Source organism: Anolis sagrei, chromosome 1 (genome assembly GCF_037176765.1).
Source record: "Anolis sagrei isolate rAnoSag1 chromosome 1, rAnoSag1.mat, whole genome shotgun sequence".
Lineage (NCBI taxonomy): Eukaryota > Metazoa > Chordata > Lepidosauria > Squamata > Dactyloidae > Anolis > Anolis sagrei.
The window spans coordinates 226,645,757-226,667,387 of record NC_090021.1 but is presented as its reverse complement, the minus strand read 5'-3'; the positions used below and the strand labels follow the sequence as shown (position 1 = coordinate 226,667,387).

The 21,631-nt window shown below is 40.8% G+C and overlaps 1 protein-coding gene across 2 annotated transcripts in view; it reads right to left on the bottom strand.

The window, feature by feature from the left end:
• Positions 1 to 8,266: 8,266 nt before the first annotated feature.
• The window catches only part of XRCC5 (X-ray repair cross complementing 5), a 64,266-nt gene continuing 50,901 nt past the window's right edge, over positions 8,267 to 21,631 (bottom strand). For both annotated transcript variants that reach the window (XM_060773928.2, XM_060773937.2), the window contains exons 19-21: positions 19,096 to 19,163; positions 10,180 to 10,251; positions 8,267 to 8,842 (exon numbers count right to left, since the gene is read on the bottom strand). In XM_060773928.2, the coding sequence (XP_060629911.2) occupies positions 8,828 to 8,842; positions 10,180 to 10,251; positions 19,096 to 19,163 (155 nt within the window). In that variant the 3' untranslated portion in view covers positions 8,267 to 8,827. The remainder of the gene's footprint in view (positions 8,843 to 10,179; positions 10,252 to 19,095; positions 19,164 to 21,631) is intronic.

Sequence of the window (21,631 nt, the reverse complement as noted above, 5' to 3'; positions counted from 1 at the left end):
CTAGTAAACATCCAAAATGTTTATATTGGCCAAATGTTAAATGATCAGGAGTGTGGTATCTGGGAAGGAACTTTTGCCATTGATGTGTTCTCTCTTCAAACCTCCCTTATCCTTGGAAGCTGCTGTATCCATAGATTGGGAATCTCTCAATTCTATTGGTGTCTATTACTGATAAATCCTATTAAACCAGGGATAGGGAAGAAGTAGCCCTTCAGATAGGGTTGGATTGCAATTCTCAGCATGTTGTTAGTTAGGCTGGCCAGGGTTGATGGTAGCTGCATCCAACAACATTCAGAGGACCATACTTCTCTCTCCCTATGTTGAACAAGCTAAGTCTTATTCAGGTTATCATCTGGATTGAGTTTACTATTGCAGAGGTACATGCCTATCTAATGTTGCAGTATTTTAGCATCTTAAGTGGAGCACCCGGTGGCACAATGGGTCAAATCCTTGTGCCAGCAGGACTGAAGACTGACAGGTTGGAGGTTCAAATCTGAGGAGAGTGCGAATGAGCTCCCTCTGTCAGTTCCAGCTCCCTATGCAGGGACATGAGATAAGCCTCCCACAAGGATGGTAAAACATCAAAACATCCAGGCATTCCCTGGGCAACATCCTTGCAGATAGCCAATTCTCTCACACCAGAAGCAACTTGAAGTTTCTCAAGTCACTCCTGACACAAAAGAAGTATGTTAAGTTTAGCTGAGGATAAATTGGAAATTGTAAATAACCTTACTCTTAAGGCTGCTGTCTATTGAGATCATTATTTCCCCATGCAGTGTGATGCCAGTGTAACCTGACAATGCAAAAACGACATGTCTCATTGAATTAGGGACTTATCCAAGTCTTTTCTGTATATGCCTCTTCCTCATCCAAGAAGATAATGCAAGTATGTTATTTTAAACTTTGGTGCAAACACATTTATGGATATAGAGTCATCCTCAGCCAGCATATACTGCATCTCACATACCCTCAGTGGCAAAATGAAGAGAAAGGATTTGCTAGACCAGGATGTCAGGCACCAAGTAATTACATTCATTAGATTGTTGGACACCTATTTTTTTCAGTCCTGGAGAAAAGAAGTCAGTTAAGAAATACATCCCTTGACCCTTGTCAGTTAAGAGAATTCACTGATGGATTGGGAGAAGGAAGACCTCCTTGACTCTCCTCATGGCAAGAGTTTATGCAATAAATTATTGTACACAAATTGTAATACTGTTATTTATTCTGAAGCAAGGTGGAAGAAACCGACACTCTTAGTTAGATGAGATTTGGTTCAGTGGCTCAGATAAGTTGCTGGACAGTTGTCACTAACTGTCTTGAGAAAACATGGAAGAAATTCCAACTTCTTTTTATATGAATATATGAGCATTATTGGGCCTCCTGATGGCACAGCAGGTTAAACAGCTGAGCTGCTGAACTACTGACCGAAAGGCAACTAGACTTAATGTAAGTGGAAACCTTTACATTTACTATGAGCATTATTTAAAAATGAACAGGGAGCCACTAGAAAGCAGTCTTCCTGGAAAAAAGTCCTCTTATCCTCAGCTGACAGACTTTCCTAATATAGAGCAAGTTAGTTCAGAGAATTTTTGAAGTCTTTCGTAACACAGAAATTACTGGGTTTGGATACACAATTGCATACCATGATGTATATGAGGCAGCTTTCATGATCACAGGTGTTTGGTTCTATCTACTAGAATAGCACCCGTTACAAATTCAATTACCACTTGCACCATCCATCTCTAAGGTAATGACTTTTAGGAGGAAGCATGGCCATGGGCAGTGGGATTGAAACTTTTCATTCCAGTATATTAGGTGCAGAAATAAAACCTTCCTCACTTGATCTTTTGAAAGAGGTCTGCAGAATTTACAAGCTATCATCAAGCTGAATATACCACACCAGCCTTGTATAACAATTTCCCAAATATCCATTTTTATTGATTGATTGATTGATTGATTGATTGAACAATTGTTTGCTGAGCTGCCTGCCTGCCTAAAATTGCTCACAAAAAGAAGGTAGGAAGTTTTAGTACCAAAACCAGTTCAGACATTGGAGTGAAATATGTTGGTGGCCAAAAATGGACTCTATAGTAGGACTCCTATAACCACAAAACCATATCCATGGTTTCACTTACCTACAACTCTTCCAATACAACTCTATGGCATGCTGAGAAAAGAAGTCAGATCATTTAACAGTGGGCATTATATCAGCAGTTTCAGGTAACTACAGTCTGACTGCAAATATGATTCCTGTAGATACAGGAGTTTTATTGTAATTTTTTTGACGCCCTGGCCAAACCTAGTCATGGTGGCAGGTGGATTCTGGTAAGCGTTCAACAAAAAAGTTAATTTCCCAAACTCTGGTTGTGAGAATATCTGGATATACACAATGTGATTCCATGCCATGAGTTCATAAAATGGCTACTAGAGTGGTCAATATTCCAAGCCATCCAGAGTATATACATGTATTTTGCATATACTTCATTAGTGGCCAGTATGCTGAGAGCTTTTTCTCATTGGAAGTAGCAGAGAGGGCTCAAAATGCAGATGACGGCCACAGCTGGAGGAAAAAGTTCAGGCCACATCCCATGCCATGGTTTTTATGAAGCCCACATCATACTGCCTATGAGTCAAAAGAAATTTAGTAAACTAGCCACCCAAAGCTATCTGGATGCCTGAGGCAAATAGCAACATGGAAGCCTGTCAAGGACAAAAGTAGAATCGACAAGCAGTTGAATCATTCTTCTGTGCTGATAATGGGGCAGTTTCCTCCACCTTTTCTGGAGCGAGCAGACAAACATTGGGGCATGGGTCATGTCTCTGTCTTCTCTCTGCTAAGGTCTTATGGTAAGACTTGCCCTATACAACACAAATATGATATCTGAAGCAGCACCTGAGCAATGGTTTCTAAATTATGGTCCTCCAGATGTTTTGGACGTACGCTCCCAACTGGTTGAGACTTTTGGGAACATCTGAAGGACCAAAAGTTGGGAATTGATTGTTTTAATCAAGCAACTATTGCATTTTAGCCAATCATTCCTCCGAGGAATTCAGAATTATGTACATAATAATAGTTACGTACACAGTTCTGCTCTTCTATTTTATTGTTAGAGCAGACCCAGAAGAAAAAAGGTTGAATGCTTAGTCCTAAACCTCCAAATGAGCCCTGTGGCTAAGTGTCTCCATGGTTCTAATCCAAGAATCTAAACCAGTGGTTCTCAGCCTGTGGATCCCCAGATGCTTTGGCCTTCAACTCCCAGAAATCCTAACAGCTGGTAAACTGGGTGGCATTTCTGGGAGTTGTAGGCCAAAACACCTGGGGATCCACAGGTTGAGAACCACTGCTCTAAATAATGTGACTTAATAAATCTTTTTAAAACGTTGTTCATGAAAATCTGGTGTCATGGCAGAAGTATTGTGAGATTGCTTTCAGTCTCAGATGAGGCAGACTATTATTCTACCATCACTTGACCTTTGAAGCACCTTTTCACAATTTTCATGAGCTGCACAGTTTGGACCTGCAACTCTTGGCAGCCTAAGTCAGCAGAGTCAGTTGTCATAAACTGTTGGGAAGGAGCACAAAATTAGAGAAAGCAGCTCCAAGCCTTTCCGGAACCATCTGGAAACAAAGGCTATGTATTGAGTTTCAGCTGCCATCCCTATAGGCTGAGTAATGACTCCTGCTGCTCCACAAAAGTTTAGGATTTTTGACATTGTTATTCTGGGCCTTCCTGCAGTTCGAGAAGAGCAACAGGTGTGTGAGAAAAGCCTGCCAATAAATAAAACTAATAAACAGAATGGTGACAGTAAAGAACAAACAAACAAAACCAGAGGTGGATCTGAAATAATTTTGCAACCTTGCTCTCAGCTGGGGAAGGCTAGACAACTTGTGAAAATAAACCCACAAAAAAAACCAAACCTCTCTGCTCATCCATAACAGCCCAAGGGTGAAATGTTTGTCCCTGCTATGCACATTACTGCCTGAAATATTAGACATTAAAACCCTGAGTTGTTCAAACTCCAATTACTGACATGGCTGTTAACACAAATAACAAACATTCTTCCTTTTCGAGAAACCACATAAAAAACAAAGACTCCAATTTAAGTGTGGTTCTGCCATTTGTCCTGAACAGGCGAGACAACATTCTCACGACCATATTTTCTGCCCAACGGCCTGCTGAGCCTGCGATAAGCCAAGCTATCTCCAATTTTATTAATAAACATAAATTATGCATTTCCTCTCAAGGTGTTAGCAGTATAACTGCCCTGCCAACAACACAATTCCAGTGCTTTAAGACCCCGATAAATAAAACCAAATTCAAAGTATATGGCAATAGGTAAACTTTCTGTGGTTTCTCAGACTGCATTACAGCAGCAGGAATGATAAAAGCTATTAAGCATATGTTTAAGCACTCCCAAGTTATCTATGGAAGGTCGAACACATGCAGGTGACAAAGCATGTTGTTTTTAAGCAGCACCCATCTGTCTCCATAGGCATGTCTTCACAGAACTTCCTGAAAGCACTATTCTGTAGTTAGAAATAGAACAGCTGGTTTAAGTCCATAGTATGTCATGGAAGACTTTCAACTTGCTGTGGTGGTGGCTAATTAAAACTAACATGTTAATAAACCCAAGCAGAACTACACAGGTACATTCTTCTTCAAAGTAATACTTTAGAGCAAGGGTAAGCAACTTGATGTTTCCAGATGTTCTACACCCAATTTATATAATCTCTGATCACTGGCTAGGATAGACGGGGCTGCTTTAGAGGCAGGTAAGTTATTTATTTTTTCTTAAAGTAGCTTAATAAGCCTAACCATTTCTGCAGTGCCACAAATTGATAGTGCATCATCATCATCATCATCATCATCATCATCATCATCATTTATAGCCCGCCTTTCTCTCCATGGGGACTCAATGCAGCTGACATCTATCCACACTAAACAGTATAAAAAGAGCAATACAAAAGTTAAAAAACAATTAAATAATAACAGTGGTTAAAAACAGAATTAAAATATAGCATGAACCCAATTTCTAGGCAATATACTAAAATAGCTTCCCAGTTTTGTCCATTCTGGAGCCTCTGATAAAGTGAAGTCTGATGGATCAGCTGTGTCTGTCAGCTGTTACATAGCTCAACGGGTATCATGCCTGGCTCGAGAGCAGTACGTGTGAAAATGATCTTGGAGTCCTCGTGGACAACAAGTTAAACATGAGCCAACAATGTGATGTGGCGGCAAAAAAAGCCAATGGGATTTTGGCCTGCATCAATAGGAGCATAGTGTCTAGATCTAAGGAAGTAATGCTACCCCTCTATTCTGCTTTGGTTAGACCACATCTGGAATATTGTGTCCAATTCTGGGCACCACAATTCAAGAGAGATATTGACAAGCTGGAATGTGTCCAGAGGAGGGCGACTAAAATGATCAAGGGTCTGGAGAACAAGCCCTATGAGGAGCAGCTTAGGGAACTAGGCATGTTTAGCCTGAAGAAGAGAAGGCTGAGAGGAGATATGATAGCCATGTATAAATATGTGAGAGGAAGCCACAGGGAGGAGGGAGCAAGCTTGTTTTCTGCTTCCTTGGAGACTAGGACGCGGAACAATGGCTTCAAACTACAAGAGAGGAGATTCCATCTGAACATGAGGAAGAACTTCCTGACTGTGAGAGCCGTTCAACAGTGGAACTCTCTGCCCCGGAGTGTGGTGGAGGCTCCTTCTTTGGAAGCTTTTAAACAGAGGCTGGATGGCCATCTGTCAGGGGTGATTTGAATGCAATATTCCTGCTTCTTGGCAGGGGGTTGGACTGGATGGCCCACAAGGTCTCTTCCAACTCTTTGATTCTATGATTCTATCTAAAACCACTGCTGGTCAGGTATAGATCTGGTTTGCATCATTCACTGTCCAAGATTGTGTCTGGAACTGTAATCAGCTATGAAATTCCACAACTGACGTTATTCTTATTTCCTGCCATAGTACAACAGTAGGAAAATTACATTTTAAAAAATCTATGCCAGAGGCCCCTACCAATGTTACTGGGCACACATGAAAGTCCACCATTGGCCAACCTCTAACATTTATTTCTTTTTTTCAAAATCATCTTTATTGAGAGTTTCCTTTTGTGACACATAATGTAAAAGAGTTGAGAGAATATAATAATAATATAATAACGTGAGAGAAAAGAAAAGAAAAAAAGAGAAAGAAGAAGAGAAGAAGAAGAAAAAAGAATAGAGTATAGAGATATTTCAGATGACAACCAGCATGTGTGCTAACGACTTCAGAATATGATGAAAGTTATTAATGTGGAAGCTAGAAGAAACCATAGGGGTTTGCTTTTGCCTGAGTCTATAGCAGTTGTTCTCAATCTTTGGGCCGTGAGACCTAAAATAAAGTCCATGGCTCTAGATTATTAAATATAGTTTTCTGTGGGTGAGCAGAAGGTGACTATTGGATGGCATATGTTCTGTATCAGAAACTAGAGCTGATGACGTCTATCCAATGTAGTTTTCTGAATCAGCACCCAAATAACCAAACCAAATCTAAAGTTGACCAAAAAACTGATTCATAATCGTTTTGGTACTAATGTTGGAGAGTGGTCCCTGGTCAAAGTGGTTCCTGGTCATGTGATCCCTGGTTAATGTGGTCCCTGGTCAAAAAAAAAGTTGGGAACCACTGGTCTATAGGGAAGGGCAGCACCCTCCTCCTTTCCTCACCCTCTTGCTGTATAAATTGAGTCTAAACGATTTTTGCACTTTTAATTTGTTTTTATAGCATGTGAAATAAGATGAAATGGAGGAAGCGGAGAAAGAGAAAGTGAGACATTTAAAAAACAACTGAAAAATTGGAATGGGAGATTACTCAGGAGTGTTCCAACCTAATTCATGCCAAGGCACATGAACAAGAAATATTCCTCCATTAAGAAGTGTTCTTAAAATGGCAGGCAAAACAGATATGGATGAGACAGTGTGTACATGTGCCTTCTAGTCACTGTTGTCTTATGGTATCCTTACAACTTTCATAAGTTTTTTTTAGGGAAAGCGATACTCAAGAGATGGTCTTACCTGTCATGCAGCCACTAGCATCTTTAGGAAGTAGCAAGTTATTATTCTGCTATGAGGCATATAACCATGAAGTTGTGTCTTATTTTCATGTAAAGCAAGACATTGTGTTCCCAGCTTTGCTTCCAAATCCAACCTCTCCTTTGGACAAGAAGCATCACCTGCTTGATGCGTCATCTTCTCATCCACTGGAAACAGGTTATCTGGCATTGCCCACAACCAAAAAGTTGGGGGGGGGGGGGGGGACATTCAGGTACTTTTCTTGAAAGAGAAAGTCTTTGTTTGTGGCCTGCAAACTTTTTCTGCGGACCAAGCATCTTTAGTGTCTTGTCCTGAGCAAATTGCAGTGTTTCGCTCCTCCATTCTCCATGTTGATCTTTCAGTATTTATCATTACACCAGCATTAGAAAAGTTACTTTTTGATTATCCATCAGCCTGGTCGGGGCAATTCAAAGCAGCAATGTCTCCAAACCATGGGTTGCACAAGAGTTGCACAACGTTTTTGGTCCATCAGACCACATGTGATTTGTAGGAAGCTCCTGAAATTAAGACACACACCTTCATTCCAGAGTTCATACAGAACAGTTTCCACCTTAAACATATAGGGAGTAAGTTGTGTGCATCCTGTCAAGATGTTCAGGATATCAACGGCTGTGGGGTGTGTGTGGGTGTAAACATTTAAAGTCATTGAGGGACACAGATGGCCAGACCACTCTGGAATGAAAAGAATGTAAGGCATACATAAGTATTGATTTACATCAGGGTGGGATTCCTAGGTCCATGGTGTAAGAAAGAGCAATGTAAAAATGGGGTGCCAGTTCCATAAGGAATCACTGGCAACCAGGGGGATGCGTTATGATGGAGCTAAAGCCACAGTGATTTTACTCAAGCTGCATTTATGATAAGACTCCAGTTGCAGCTCCCTCTACTGAATCAAGTGGATATTCCTTCCAGCAACACTAAAACACTTATGGTTCCAGTTTCTTCCTCACACTCACTTTCTAAGCAGGGAAAGGAAACCTTTCTTCTAGCAGTGCCAAGACTGCTCTTATTAATATCTCTTTATGCCTTGCATTTGAGAGTTTTACTTGTACTTTTTTAAACTTATTTTTAGGCTGCCAACACTAGGAAAATCAAGGATTGGAAGCAGCTAATTTCCCCTATTTTCTCATCACAAATAATGTAAGAGATAAAAAATTGAAGTCATGGGTTCTTTAAACCATATTCCAGCTTTTATTTTCTGTTTTATCTCCTGTTTCTCACATGTAGTATAACAATATTACATTTAATTGCAGACATGACTTAAATTATTTCCCTATTTAACATCAAGAATACTGAAAACTAGTTGAATCTTGAGACCAAATTGCATTAGGAAAAATTAAAGTAACAAATAATACATAACCTTGTTGCAATATGGAGAAGGGGGGGGGAGGCTATTAACTAATCTGAATATTTTTTAGCCACATAAAAAACAATTCCAACTCTGCAGGTCTGTGATCCATCAAGAGGACATTAACCTGAACAATCACAACCTCTCATGTATAGATCTAGGGATGACATACTGCAACAAGTGCAGTGGTATCGAAGAATATAGATCCACCATATTTAAAAAGGCTGGATAAGTAAGATATTGGCAGTTGTGTTGGTATTTCTTCTCAAACCTTATGACCAACAGACAACGGAGACTGAAAGCACACTGCCAATTTCGTTGTTCCCGAGGACTTCATAGTCCATGCCTGTTTTCCATCTTCAGTTTCAGCAACTCTCTCAGTCAAATCATATCCAGCTGCAAAAGAACACACAATAGTTACAACACAGGCCACAGACTTAAAAATAAAACTTCTACAGGATGAACTAGAAGTTTTATCAAATACATACACACTTAGCTGTGCAGCCTTTGAACATGAGAAAAATCTAAGACAAATACTAATTACAGAGCCCAACAAAATGTGTGTTGGCCAATGAGTAGCTGCACCCTTATGACAGAATCCAAGGAAATTTCTGTAGAGCTTGTTGGGTAGTCTGTTTAGAAATGCTAACCAGTCCAACAACCACCATGTCAGACCACACAGAGAAGCCAATAAAATCCATAAGCATGTGGACAATTTCAACAGAAAGGAGGAAACCATGAAAATGAACAAAATCTGGCTACCAGTATTTAAAAAATACTCTAAAATCAGGAGAGCAAATAAAGAGCAACACTCAAAAAACAGGGCAATTCCAGACAAGAATCAATCGGGGCCAGCTAACACCTCCCAACAAAGGACCCCCCAAGGAGCAACCAGGCAGGCTTTGAAGCTGCAAGGCCATCCAATGCTAATCAAGGAGGCCAACTGCAACATTCATACTTGCCTTAAGCAGACAAGAGTTCTTTCTCCCACCCTGGACATTCCACAGATATATAAACCTCACTTGGCCAGTTTCCAACAAACCTCACAACCTCTGAGGATGCCTGCCATAGATGTGGGCGAAATGTCAGGAGAGAATGTTTCTAGAACAGTGGTTCTCAACCTGTGCATCCCCAGGTGTTTTGGCCTGCAACTGCCAGAAATCCCAGCCAGTTAACCAGCTGTTAGGATTCCTGGGAGTTAAAAGCCAAAACATCTGGGGACTCACAGGCTGAGAACCTCTGTTCTAGAACGTGGCCATACAGCCTGGAAAACTCACAGCAACCCAGTGATTCTGGCCACGAAAGCCTTCCACAACACATTCTTTTTAAATATTGTCCAGAGCTGAGTTTGCCTAACTTCAGAAAGTTGGCTGTTGGAGCTCATTCCCCACTCTTGTGACTTTTAAATTTGATGGTCAAAGGAAACTATTTTTGTATATTAAATCATACCGATTTATTAGCTATAAAGGGAAATTCTTTCCTCCAAAGAAAGGGATTGTGGAAAATAACCTACTATGACTCTGGAAATATCTACTCCAGCATGAAAACCCACACATCCTCAACCTCAGATAACTCTGTGATAAGCTCTAATGAAGAGGCTCCAGTGACTGGATTTGCCTCACTGATCACAACCTTCCTAGGGCACTGAAGAATGAGAATTGCTTGTGTGGATTATCATTTTATAACGTTTTGCCAAACAAACTCATGTTGGAACATTTTTTTAAAATACTTACAAGATCATCAACATCGTCTCCTTCATCCGTTACAGGTGAAACTTCCATGGGCTTTTCTTTGGGAGCCAGAAACTAGAAACAAAATTGATTTGAATGCAATCAGCAATTATTAAGAATATTCTTTCCCTGTGGTCTACTACAAAGGATTAAATACTCTCCAGGCACCAGATGCTCAGCCCTGGTTAGAACTTAGATGGGAAACCACCAATGAATTGTAGACTACATTTCAGAGGAAGCAACAGAAATCCTAAGAAATCCTATGAAATACATTTCTCCATAAGTTGACAGGCGACAGCTTATGGAGATACACATACTATAGACATTGCTAAAAAAAAATCAGCCTCTTCTAACCTATTGCCACCTACACATATTGGACGAAATATTGGAGAAACAGAAATAAATAATAATCCTAAAACAGAAACTTAAAAATCTCTCAAATTACCATCATCATTTGTCAGATGGAGACCAGGATTTCTAGACATGTTAAAAGCAGTCACTGGGCAATTAAGACTGAACATTAAATTCAGACAAAACAAATGTTACTATTAATTAGGTCAGATTATAACCCACATGCAAGTTAACCATCAGGAAGAGAAACTCATGGATTGGGGACATCCTGATTTTCTGTTTGACAACTTTCCGCAAGCGCTACCTCACAATTTTAATACGTGCACATCAGAACAACCTCATTTGGCTTTTAAGAGTTCACTCAGTGTCACTATGTGTAAAACTACTCTTAAGAGAACAATACTGAAGTGAAAGGCACTCTTTTGTCAAAGCTTTCCATCTTTCCAAAGTTCTGCCAGGCTTTTGCTGTGTCAGTAGAAATACAAGGGAACACTTATACTTCAATCATCACCTTTATTCTCATTATTGCATTGCTTTTCTCTCTTGAGCAAGATCAAGAGCATCTCACTTTAAAAACTGCCATTTAAAATCTGCTAAATATTAATTAATTTATCCCCAGTTCACGGTTCCCTGGTATTGTGACAAAACGAGGAGCATTTTGGATCCTTGCATTCTGTCTTTCTGGCACTTATCTAGAAGATCTTTCTGGCTCCAATCCAAGGTCAGAGCTCCCGCATTGTACAAGAAATCATCATCTGAATGCTTTAAGGTAAATCTGAAATGGAATGTCCTGTCTCGAACTATGTCTGCATCCTTGGAAGGGTACTTCAGCTCATTTCCATGGCCCCATCAAGCTGATAACTAAAGAGGCTTCCATGAAGAAATGGCCCTGTAGGCTAAGAAGCACTGAATGCATTACTTTTTTCGTGTCAGGAGTGACTTGAGAAACTGCAAGTCGCTTCTGGTGTGAGAGAATTTGCTGTCTGCAAGGATGTTGCCCAGGGGACACTCAGATATTTGATACTTTACCATCCTTGTGGGAGGCTTCTCTCACGTCCCCGCATGGGGAGCTGGAGCTGATAGAGGGAGCTCAACCCGCTCTCCCTGGATTTGAACCACTGACTTGTTGGTCAGAAGTCCTGCTGGCACAAAGGTTTAACCCACTGCACCACCAGGTACTCCTGGCAAAAATAGAAAGGTATGAAAAGATAGTTGTCTAGACGGAGTAAGGGTAGTATATAAATAAAACTGATCTTAAAGGCAAACTATATTGTGAATTAATTACATTTAGTAAAACGTATGTATTATTTCCAACTTTCTAACTGCCCACGCAACTACATAGTGGCTTTGAAGAATCAACAAATTGCCCCTTTTAACCTAAAATCATATTCTTTCAACCATTTAATTCTGAATCTAGCAATTAAGCTTGGGGTTAGATTGGGCAATTCAAGGCCACAACAGGAAGCAAAACACAGCTCCAGGTTAGTTCTGGTTTCAAATAGACAATATTACTGAGCATTCAAAGCTACAAGGAAAAAGAAGAAGCAATACAGCTTTTCAGTCTGCTTTAGATATATATTTGTAAAAAAAATTCTGACCTAGACTCCCAAATACAAATGAATTTATCAGGAAAGTATTACTTCTGGCTTCCAAAATGAAAATAAAATCACACTTTTGACTGCTACATTGGTGGCTGCTTTCCTTGTATCCGTATCCAATGGCTATGCCTTTCCAAAGCTGTAAGCCAACACTACCCTAAAAGTAAAATTTGTTTTAAGACTGTCTGGATGTGTTATAACCTTTCGTAGCAAAAGGCAGCACAGATCTGGAAAGGTTATGCAGCAGGGAAGATTGCAGTCTCAACATGTCACGCTCGTGTGCCTCTCTTCCTCTGACATTGTGGATGTAATACCATTATTGTACAGGCAATATTGAAGTAAAAGCAAGTTGTCAAATTTAAAAGCCTTTCTCTGCTGGAGCAAATCCCATTTTACATAGCTAATTAACGTAAAATGCTATTTCTGAAAGTTACTTATTTGCTCTGAGGCCTCTGAAGTGGCATCCCGGTGCTAAATTAGATGTAAACAACACATCAGAGTCTTGAAGACACTGAGGATGAGAAATTGCTTAGCAACAAAATTAAACTTTTTTTTGTTGCTTCCAATCAAAAAAGCACCAAGTATCAGCAAGTTTTTTCCTTATTTCCTCTCTTCCTGACAAGATCTGTTTTACATTTATGCAGAAGCAAAATTACACATAATAGTTGTGCTGAAACCCATTACCACCCTCAAGGTAACAACGGGGCATTCTTGGCAGGTCTGTTAACGTCACATCTCTGTGTTCTAAAGAGCAGCCCTTCTATCTCTGTTCTCTCAGGATGCAGAGAGACCAATCCTTTCCATGAAAGGGTTGCAGGTTCAATTTATGCAGAACAGAGACCAAAGGGAAAGTCCTGATCCAAACATACTGGTCAGTTCTAACTGACATTGGCCCATTCATGCATTCCCTTAGCATGCCAGTGAAAGGAAAGTTGGCGCACAGAGCTCACGTGGTCAGAGCATCTAAATAGAATTGCCTTTGCATCGTAAGAGCATCTATACAAAATTCAGAACATCGACAAGCTCAGGCAGGATTTTCCATGTGGCATATGTCCTGCATAAATCAGCCCTAAGACCTAATTTAAAACTCAGGAGAAACTGATCGGAACTAAGATGGAACAACAACACTTTATTTATATTCCGCCCTTCTCACCCCGAAGGGGACTCAGGGCGGATCATAAGTACACATACACGGCAAACATTCCATGCCGTGTGTACAGACAGTACACAGACAAAACAGAAAGAGGTGTTTTTCGATGCCATGGACGGTTGGGCTCGAGTCCATAGGGGGTGCTGTCACTCCATCTTCTATGATGAAGAGCCGTCAGGACTTCCTCATTCCAGCATTTTCTGATTTTCTTTTTCTTTATGGCGTTGTAAAACACCTCCCTTGCTTTAGTGGTACCTAATTTCTCTAATTACAGCTAAAGCTGTTTTTGAAATGCTTGGGTAAACAGTGAGCAGGGCTGACAGTCAGCCGCTCACGCCGACCCAGGGCTTTGAACTTGCAACCTTTCGGTTGATAAATCTTATAATTGCTGATGATTTACCAGCTGTGCTAAACCTCCAGCCCTTCACAATTCCAAAATATAGGGGTAAATTACTCCTTGTTGGGTTTCATCCCTGGACTGCATAAGTCTCTTGTGTCATCAATTTTGTAGACCTCAATGAGTAGCTATAGAGATAGGATTTATTTATCGTGTCATCAGCAACCATTGTATTACAATTCTAACAGAGCATAGCAAACACAGAGATTAAAAAAAAAAAGAAAGAAAAAAACCACACAGATTTTGCAAATTTGGTATTTGGTTAAATGTCCTTTGACCAGTATCTGGCCACTTGGAGTGCCTCTGGGGTTGCCGCAAGAAGGTCCTCCATCGTGCATGTGGCAGGGCTCAGGGTGCATTGCAGCAGGTGGTCAGTGGTTTGTTCTTCTCCGCACTCGCATGCCGAGGATTCCACCCTGTAGCCCCATTTCTTAAGATTGGCTCTGCATCTCGTGGTGCCAGAGCGCAGTCTGTTCAGCGCCTTCCAAGTCGCCCAGTCTTCTGAGTGCCCAGGGGGGAGTCTCTCATCTGGTATCACCCATGAATTGAGGTGCTGGGTTTGGGCCTGCCACTTTTGGACTCTCGCTTGCTGGGGTGTTCCAGCGAGTGTCTCTGTAGATCTAAGAAAGCTATGTCTTGATTTAAGTCGTTGACGTGCTGGCTGATACCCAAACAGGGGATGAGCTGGAGATGTCTCTGCCTTGGTCCTTTCACTATTGGCTGCTACTTCCCGGCGGATGTCAGGTGGTGCAATACCGGCTAAGCAGTGCAATTTCTCCAGTGGTGTGGGGCGCAGACACCCTGTGATAATGCGGCATGTCTCATTAAGAGCCACATCTACTGTTTTAGTGTGGTGAGATGTGTTCCACACTGGGCATGCATACTCAGCAGCAGAGTAGCATAGCGCAAGGGCAGATGTCTTCACTGTGTCTGGTTGTGATCCCCAGGTTGTGCCAGTCAGCTTTCGTATGATGTTGTTTCTAGCGCCCACTTTTTGTTTGATGTTCAGGCAGTGCTTCTTGTAGGTCAGAGCACGGTCCAAAGTGACTCCCAGGTATTTGGGTGCGCTGCAATGCTCCAGTGGGATTCCTTCCCAGGTAATCCTCAGAGCTCGGGATGCTTGTCTGTTCTTAAGGTGAAAGGCGCATGTCTGTGTTTTAGATGGATTAGGGATCAGTTGGTTTTCTCTGTAATAGGCAGTAAGAGCACCTAGAGCTTCGGAGAGCTTCTGTTCTACCATCTCAAAGCTCCCTGCTTGAGCAGTAATGGCACGATCATCAGCATAGATGAAACTCTCTGTCCCTTCTGGCAGTGGCTGGTCATTTGTGTAGATGTTGAACATGGATGGAGCAAGCACGCTCCCCTGAGGCAGGCCGTTCTTCTGTTTCCGCCATCTGCTTCTCTGGCCCTGGAACTCAACAAAAAAGCTCCTGTTTTGTAGCAGGTTTCCTATGAGGCGGGTAAGGTGGTAGTCCTTTGTGATATTATACATTTTTCTCAGGAGGAGGCGGTGGTTCACAGTATCATAGGCTGCTGACAAGTCTATGAAGACAGCTCCTGTGATCTGCTGCCTTTCAAAGCCATCTTCTATGTGCTGAGTCAGGTTCAGCACTTGCGATGTGCAGCTTTTGCCTTTTCTGAAGCCAGCTTGCTGTGGGATCAGACAGGGGTCTATATTTTCCATAATTCTATGCAAAATAAGTCTCTCCAGAACTTTGTAGAGGTGGCACAACAGGGAGATTGGTCTGTAGCTTTTTGGGTCATTACGGTCTTTGCCTGGCTTCAAGATGGCGATGACTCTTGCTTTCCTCCAGATTTTGGGGATCTGACAGGATGCAGTGCAGTTGTTCATCAGCTCCAGCAGCCAGCGCCTTGCTTTTGGACCAAAGTTCTTGATTTGTTCCATCCGTAGATCATCCAAGCCAGCTGCTTTGCCATTCTTACATTTGTTGAGAGCCATGTCCAATTCAGTAGATGTAAAAGGTTCATGGAGGTTGTTGTTCTCAATCTCTGGTTGTCTGGCTATTGGTTTCTTTCCTACTTTGGTGGCAAGGTTGGGTTTCCCATTCTTCAAGAGTTGGTGTGCTATCTGATCTGCCTTTATGTTGGCATGGGTATTAGTTTGTGAGGGATCGTTGCTCAGCCGTCTCAGGAGCCTCCACGCCTTCTGGCTGCTCCTGCCCATGTCGACCTCTGTGATCAACTTGATCCACTGTTCTTTCTTGGCTTCAGAGATGGAGGACACAATGCTCTGCGCTGCCTGAAGAGTCTGCTCACTAAATGGGTCTTCGTTGTGGAGCCTGTAATAGTTTTCCAACAAGGCAGCTGTTTCAGGAGTAATGCCCTGGAGGTAGTGGGTTCTGCAGCCTCTCGGTATAGAGGCCCGTGAGCAGGTTTTCACTATTTCAATAAAATGTTCGTATTCCTCAGGGATTGGTGCGACCGATGTGATCATGTCGTCTAACATGTCTGAGAATTTAGTCCAATCTGCCTTTCTGAAGTTGTATCTTCGTTTAAATCGAACTTCCTGAGGCCTTATTGTTGGGAACAGTTGGCATATTATTGGTTGGTGCTGTGTGTTTGGGATTGGTGGTCCCACTGATTTGGTGCATTGCTGTATGATGCTGTCGCTCACAAATAAGAGGTCTGGGTTATAACCTCGGTGCCATCTCCCGCTGTTGTAGGATGGTGGGAGCTTGCTATCATGAATGAGTGATAGTTTGTGCAGTTCAGACCAGGACAGGACAGCCTCTCCATTTCTGTCCTCTTGGGCATAGCCCCATACATGGCTATGGCTGTTGAAGTCACCAATTACTACCGCCCTTTGGTGCCTGTCAAAGTTCTCGGGGGAGGAGAAGCAGAACTCTTCATTTGGGGGCTTGTACACAGAGGTGATGGTGATGTTATTAAGCTCTACTGTTATAACCTCGATATTGTTTTCTTCAGTGTTGTGGGCATTGCTGACTTGGAGGCCTGGTTTGACAAAGACGGCGCTTCCATACTGCGATAGGATGAGGCTGAGGAATTCCTCCCCACATTCCTATGCATGTTTTCCCAGAAAGGGCTTTGTCTTTACTCTTCCTGCCAGCCACTGTCTCCTCTCCTTTGATGATATAGTAGTGGAATTCTGTGAGGGAACTTCCTATTTACGTTTTATTGCCCTTGGGTTGACCATGTGGTCTCTTCCATTGTCTCTTCTGCCTTTTCTTCCTTCCAGTAAGGATAAAATTTAGTAAGCTAGTTGGCTCCAAGACCTTTTCTATCAAGAATGTATTTCTTTTACTTCAATAAATATTTTTGAATCTAAAGTTGACTCTGCAATCCTGTGTCATCCTATGGAGTAAAAGCTTATCATAGCTCGCCACATGTAAGTTATGAAGTTTACTTCTGTACACTGTTATATTTATGGTGGAATCAACCCATCTGAAGGTTATTTTGAGCCTAACAGCTCAGATTCCCCAACATTCCTTGCTATGCCTTCTCAGCCCTTCACATTTTTTAGGGTTGGAGACACAAGACTCCCACAAAGTGGAAAATCTATGAATAAAAAAGCCTTTTTTTCAAAAAGTTGAGAGAACACCTCAATCTCTAGGTCATCTGCATGAGTCTGTGGTCAATATCTGGTAACTACAAGGTTGCACTGGAAGACCTAGAGATTTCTAGGGAAACCTTTTAATCAAATCCAGAAATAATAATTGAATCCGCAGAAGTCAAACCCACAAATGTGGAGAACCAACTGTAGTAAGGGAAAAGAAATAAGTGATTTAAAGAATAGCATTCCCTGACTTGAGGTATAAAGAGGCGTAAACATCTACAAATGATGATGATGATGATACTTTATTTATATCAACTCAAATTGCTACCTCATTTTACTGGACAAAAAGAGCCTAAATGAAGGGAAGGCACAGAAAGAACGTGCTTTTCTTCTATGGGACTGACTGTATGTGAGAAGACCCCAATTTTCAAATCCTCCATTGCAATGCAGCCGAACTCAACAACAGCCCTGTAGTTCACAATTTTTCTGCTCTAGAGCAAAGCACTTGAGATGCGATGCGAGGGGCGCAATCACACTCTCTATCTTAGCTTGTCAGCTGCTTGTCTCCATAGGTTATTGTGTGATGTTTTCTAAACTGTTGTTTTATATGTCATATGGTTTTATTTTCTTGTATTTAGTGGTTTACCATTTTATCAGCTGTTAGGATTTCTGGAAGTTGTAGGCCAATACATCTGGGGACCCACAGGCTGAGAACCACTGGCTTAAAGGATAGGAAGGTACACATGGCTCACCGACTGTGCTACATGCAAAGTCAGTCAGAGAGGGGATGCATGTGTGCTACTGTCCCTTTAAGTTTGAGCATAAAGAACAGCCTGCACAGACGAACAATATGGTGCCACACTGTTCTTCATGTTCCTTTGTATTTGCTCCTGGATCCAAGGGGATTCTCAGTAGGCTCTCTTTATCACTGAGCATATAAAGATGAACAAAGAAATCAGTTCCTCATTGCCATCTGCCGTGGCTGCAGGAGCCCAAGGGAAACAATGGCAGAAGGAGGATGGGGAAGAGAGGGCGATAACAACGGATGGGCACCCATTCATTCTTGCCTGTCTCAGGGGAATCCATATAAACAACTCAAGGAAACTGTCGAAACAAATCCCACAAAGGCACAGCCCTGTGCTCTATAGGCCTTCTTATAAACAGGAAGGAAGTGTCATATTAACATGTCAATAGTAAAAACCTAAAAGTCATAAGAGGCTACAAGAAGCTAGATGCAGTAAAAAGATAACCTATGGTTTATCTTCTTCATGAGTAGGTGGGTTTATATCAGATCATCTCCCTAACAATAATTTCTTTTAAAAAAAGAACTGAGATAGTGAATAAGAAAAAATCTTCTTTGAAGTAGTTGAAAGTGACACAACAGAGAGAATAGATTTAAGCAACAGTTCCAGATAGCAACCTTCAACCAGGTCTTGCATCTTAGGAATTAGACCTAGGGTGCATCTGCACTGTAGAATGAATGCCGTTTGACATCCCTTTAACTGCCATGGCTCAATGCTATGGAAGGCTGGGAGCTGTGAGGTAGCTCCTATGATTCTATGGCACTGAGCTATTAGAGTTAAGGTGGTATTAAACTGCATTAATTCTACAAAGTAGATGCACCTACAAAAAGACCAACTTTGGTCTTTTGGTCTCTACGGTTATTATAGGACCGCTTTTGCATACAGATTTCATAGGAATGCACATCTTTGCTTGGATGCAGAGAAATAATAAAACTATGCAGTTTTGGCACAATCAAATCAACATCATCTGGCTCATGTCACACTTACAACTGCAGACAGGATTTTCGTATTTTCCCCAAGCCTGCTGCTAAACCTGCTCTTGTACCTGGCAGACTTTATATTTAAAAAGCCCTCTTTACAAGTACCTTTCTAGCATCTTCAGCTGTCAATGAGCTTCCTCCAGATTCTTCTTTGGTAATCAAGGAAATTTTATCTAAGAATAAACAAACAGTTGTCAGATTATGAAGTCTCTCCAATTAATTTTACAAGTAAAGCATTGTAAATCAGTATTTGGTGGTCACAACAACATTTTGTTTTAGGATGACACAGCTTTCACCAACAAGCTAAGTATCATGATATACCAACTTAATTAATGAATATTCATATCATAGTAAAAGTAATAATGGACCAAAGTACAATAATAATAATAATAATAATAATAATAATAATAATAAACAACTTTATTTATATTCCACTCTATCTCCCCAAAGGGACTCAGAACGAAGCCATCCAGTATAAGAAGTCATCCAGTTTAATCAAAAGGAAAAACAACAACAAAATAGATGTTATATGGCTAAGATGATGGTCACCTTACCCAAGCCAGGATAAGCCAAGTGCAAAGATAGACAGTTTCTGTGTTGAGTAATATAAGGATGTGGTTGTATTGGAGGATTACACATTATAGTGGCTTTTATCAGAAAACTCAGTAAACATATATTTGATAATACAGTAGACACATAACATAAATGAATGAAGTAAGTAAAGCAAAGGAAGAATGGGTTTGGCTGAAATAAAGAATCAGAGTTTGAAGAGACCCAAAAGGTCATCCAGTCCAACCACTTTATGTCATGCAATCAGAACACCCCTGACAGATGGCCATCCAGCCTCTGCTTAAAAACCTCCAGAGAAGGAAGCACCAACACCCTGTGAAGCAGTGCATTCAACTGTTAAATAGTTCTTATAGTTTGGAAGTTTTTCCTAATGCTTAAGTGGAATCTATTCGTATAGAGTATTCTAGAAAGTGGGAGGATGAAAATCTTACACATGAAAAAGGATGGGACCAGCAGAGAAGAATGTGGGAGTAGTTAATATTTTATGTACAAAAGCACCTGAAGTGGGAAAACCGGCAGTTTAGGATTAACCAGTTGCTAATAACAACAATCTATAAAAAAAATATGAACACACATCTGACAAATATTTCTGGATCTCTCAAAACACCTCAGACATTATGTGATCATCCGTTCCCTATGCCCAGAGATATAAATTTAACATTGTTTTGGAGCAGTGTTCACATACAATTATTTAGTGAAAATATTTTATAACTATTAATGGGTTGGATCCAGAAAAAATCAAGAAGGGCTCCTTCCACCCACTTCTGATGAAATGGAGCATTTCTGCTAGCTCAATTGTGGGAACAGTTGTAAACTGTTTGTATGGTTTTCCTTTTGGCATTAAATGTTTACCATATTTGTTGGAAATTGCCCTGAATCCCTTCAGGGAGATAGAGCGGTCTATAAATAATAATAATAATAATAATAATTATTATTATTATTAACAGTAACTGTATAAGCTGAGTTTTTCAACCCTTTTCTAGGCTGGAAAAGCCCCCCTCAGCTTATACTCAAATCAAAGTTATTTATTATTTTACTCTGTTATTATTTTATTACATTTATTATTTTACTTTATTATTACTACATTTATTATTTTACTATAAAATTACTGTTATTATTACATTTACATTAATTTACTCTATTATTATTGGAAGGATAGGTAAACATGTTTACATTGTCGAAGGTTAGAATAATGGGTTAATCAGAGTTGGACAGTCTTTTCTTAAATTACAGTTTTATGCAAATATTCAAAAACATTTAACCTACTGATGCCTCAATAAATGTAATTTTATTGGTATCTATTTTTATTTTGAAATTTACCAGTAGCTGCTGCATTTCCCACTCTCGGCTTATACTCAAGTCAATACATTTTCCCAGCTTTTTGTGGTAAAATTAGGTGCCTCAGCTTATATTCGGGTTGGCTTATATCATCCACCTTAGTTCCTCCAGGCCCACTGATGTGCACTGTTATACAATTTGAGAAGGTAAGAATTCACTCTCTGAAAATTTGCAGAGGTCAGGGGGACCTCTTCAATATTGCTGGAGAATGTGCTGGAAGCTCTACAGAGGTTCTGAACCTCTGGGTCTCCAGATGTTATGGTCTTCAGCTCCCAGAAATCCTAACTGGATTAGGCTAGGATTTCTGGGAATTGTAGACCAAAACACCTGGGGACCCACAGGTTGAAAACCACTGCTCCAGAGGGAGGAATCTGCAAAATACTGCCTCTCTTCCCCTTTCCACCAGACTAGACCTTTACCCAAGAATACTCCTGTTAATAGAATAAAATTCCTGGTTATTATTGTTGTCATTGCTTCTTCTCCCTCCTGCTCCTTGCCTTCTTCCACAGAGCATTCCTCACCACTACTAGTGTTAGGCATCCTCTCCTTGTATGGAGTACAAAGAAAATCCAATGAATTCCAAATCTGTCCCTATCTTTCATATTAAACATTGTTCGTATATAGATTTGTTAGAGAGTAGTGCAAGTCTGCATTCATTCCATTAATTCTTCCCGACAGGACTGTGATTTTCCTCATAAAATTTCCAATTTGCCTCTAAACTCCAGCCCTCTTC